Consider the following 2,190-nt stretch of genomic DNA (forward strand, 5'->3'; position numbering starts at 1 on the left):
ATTCCAAACACCCCTAAACGATTGTCAATAAACTTTTTAAATTCGACTAGCAAACATCCTAGATTATTAATATTGACAATTGAAATTTGTATATGACATTAGTTGTGAGACCTATGTATTATATGGGTTAATTTAAAAAAAAAAAGTTAAATATAAAGGTTAAAATATTTGAAAACTTTAAACAAGAAAAATAATGAATTATCATAATAAAAAGGTTTTTTATTTTTTAAATTTAAACAAATAATTTAAAGAATTTAAAGAAAGTAATGAGCTTTAATTTAGAATTTTGAAATTAAAAAGGTAAGCTGATTAATGAAATTAATATCCATTTATTACTATATTTATTAAAATTATTATATTAAAATATTATATGAAATTTAATAAAATAAAAAAACTCATAAAATGACATGTAAAATCAAATTAATTCAAAATAATCACAATATGATATTTGACAAATTAAATGAGAATATAACAAGTAAAAAAAAAACTTAATTTATTAGAAAGGATTGATTAAGAAGTTTTTAAGATATAATGTAAAAATAAGATATTGCAATTTATAATAAAATTTGAAATATGTCATTATATTAAATAACGTTAACGATAGCAATCAACTTACTTGTTCACCTATGTTAACCAAATCCAGCAAAAACCTCACTGGAATAAAAGTTAAATACTTAAATTATAGTAAAAGTGAAGTGTAAATAATTCTGTTAAACACCAACTTCAAGAACGACCCGTTGTGCTCCCTCGCATTAATTTACCTTCTTAGATCTCGAAATAGATATTTGAAAAAAGAAAAACCAAATTCTTGACATCTTTCAATCCATCTCATGATTCATGAATTCTTTAGCTTTCCAGCGTCTGGTGTTCGCAATGTTACTACTCCTCAACATTCCATTTCTAAAAGCTCAATCACCCACCAAAGGTACCTCAGTTTCATCCAGATTTCTTGATTCAGTTCTTCAAGACTATGCTTTCCGATCTTTTTCCCGTCACCGGCAAAGGACCGGAGCTATCTACGACGGCATTGTGAGCCCTGAGTTCACTGGAATCACCGTCTCCGCCCTCCGCCTGAGAAGTGGTCGGTTGAGAAGAAAAGGGTTTTATGGGTACAAAGAGTTTGATATTCCCGGTGGAGTTATCGAGAGTCCGTACGTCGAGAGGGTGGTTTTGGTGTATCAGAATTTGGGTAACTGGTCGTCAGTTTACTACCCTTTACCGGGGTATTTGTTTCTGTCGCCGGTGGTGGGTTTATTGGTTTATAATGCATCGCATCAGACAGCGAAAAGGTTGCCGGAGCTAGATCTTCGGGCATCGGAGAATCCCATTTTAATAAAGTTTGAATCTTTGGGGCTTTTGGCAGATGGGGTTTTGCGGAAATGTGTGTTTTTCGATTTATTTGGTGGGGTTGAGTTTGATCGTGTGTTGAATGGGAGTGTTTGTTCGAGTGTAAAACAAGGGCATTTTGGAATAGTTGTTAAGGAGAGCGTTCCGGCACCGGCACCGGCGCCGTCGAAGTTGCCGGAGAATCCAATTGCTGTTGGCGGAGGCGGTGGTGCTGGAGGAGAGAGATGGAATAATGAATGGTGGATTGGTGGGGTGGTGGCAGGTGTGGTTTTGGTGGTGGTGGTCTTTGGAGGGTCGTGGGCGGTGAGAAGTTTTAGGCGGCGGAGAAGGATTGAAAAAATGGAATATGAGGCTGAGGGCGATGGTCCTTTGGCGGTGGCTGCCGTGGGGAGTGCTTTGGTGCCGGTGGCTATGGGGACTCGGACGAAACCAGTTCTCGAGAACGAATATGTAAGTTAGTTCACTATTATTACTTAATCATATTTTCTTTCATTATATTATTACTATTTTATTAAAATAAATAAAATTATGTGTCCATAAATGAAGAATTTATCATTTATGTTTCAAGTCCTGCTGTTAAAATAATTTATAGAATGGTCCTTATGTTTGTATTAATGATATTTTGGTCTATGTTTTTTTCTTGTTTGTTGATAAAACCCAAAATTTGGATTCGAGATACGATCCTTACTTTTTAACTTTTTTTTTGTAAAAAATCAAGAATGACATTTTTAATATGACAAGTTATGAGAATTCTTATGAGTCATAACCTTCAGGATTATTATTCTTTTATTAGTTTTCCAATCATAATTTACAAGTCAAAAAGTCTCGTTAACCATTTGAATA

The 2,190-nt window shown here is 33.8% G+C and overlaps 1 protein-coding gene across 1 annotated transcript; it reads left to right on the forward strand.

The window, feature by feature from the left end:
• The first annotated feature begins 626 nt into the window (after positions 1-626).
• On the forward strand, positions 627-1,914 carry LOC111878713 (uncharacterized). Its single transcript, XM_023875217.3, has one exon. The coding sequence runs from the start codon at positions 838-840 to the stop codon at positions 1,804-1,806; it is 969 nt and encodes a 322-aa protein (XP_023730985.1). The 5' UTR covers positions 627-837; the 3' UTR covers positions 1,807-1,914.
• Positions 1,915-2,190: the final 276 nt, after the last annotated feature.

The sequence above is a fragment of the Lactuca sativa genome, chromosome 5, assembly GCF_002870075.4.
Source record: "Lactuca sativa cultivar Salinas chromosome 5, Lsat_Salinas_v11, whole genome shotgun sequence".
Lineage (NCBI taxonomy): Eukaryota > Viridiplantae > Streptophyta > Magnoliopsida > Asterales > Asteraceae > Lactuca > Lactuca sativa.

Bases quoted from the DNA above. Each gene is read 5' to 3' on its own strand.
- LOC111878713 (XM_023875217.3), top strand. From the start codon at position 838: ATGAATTCTTTAGCTTTCCAGCGTCTGGTGTTCGCAATGTTACTACTC.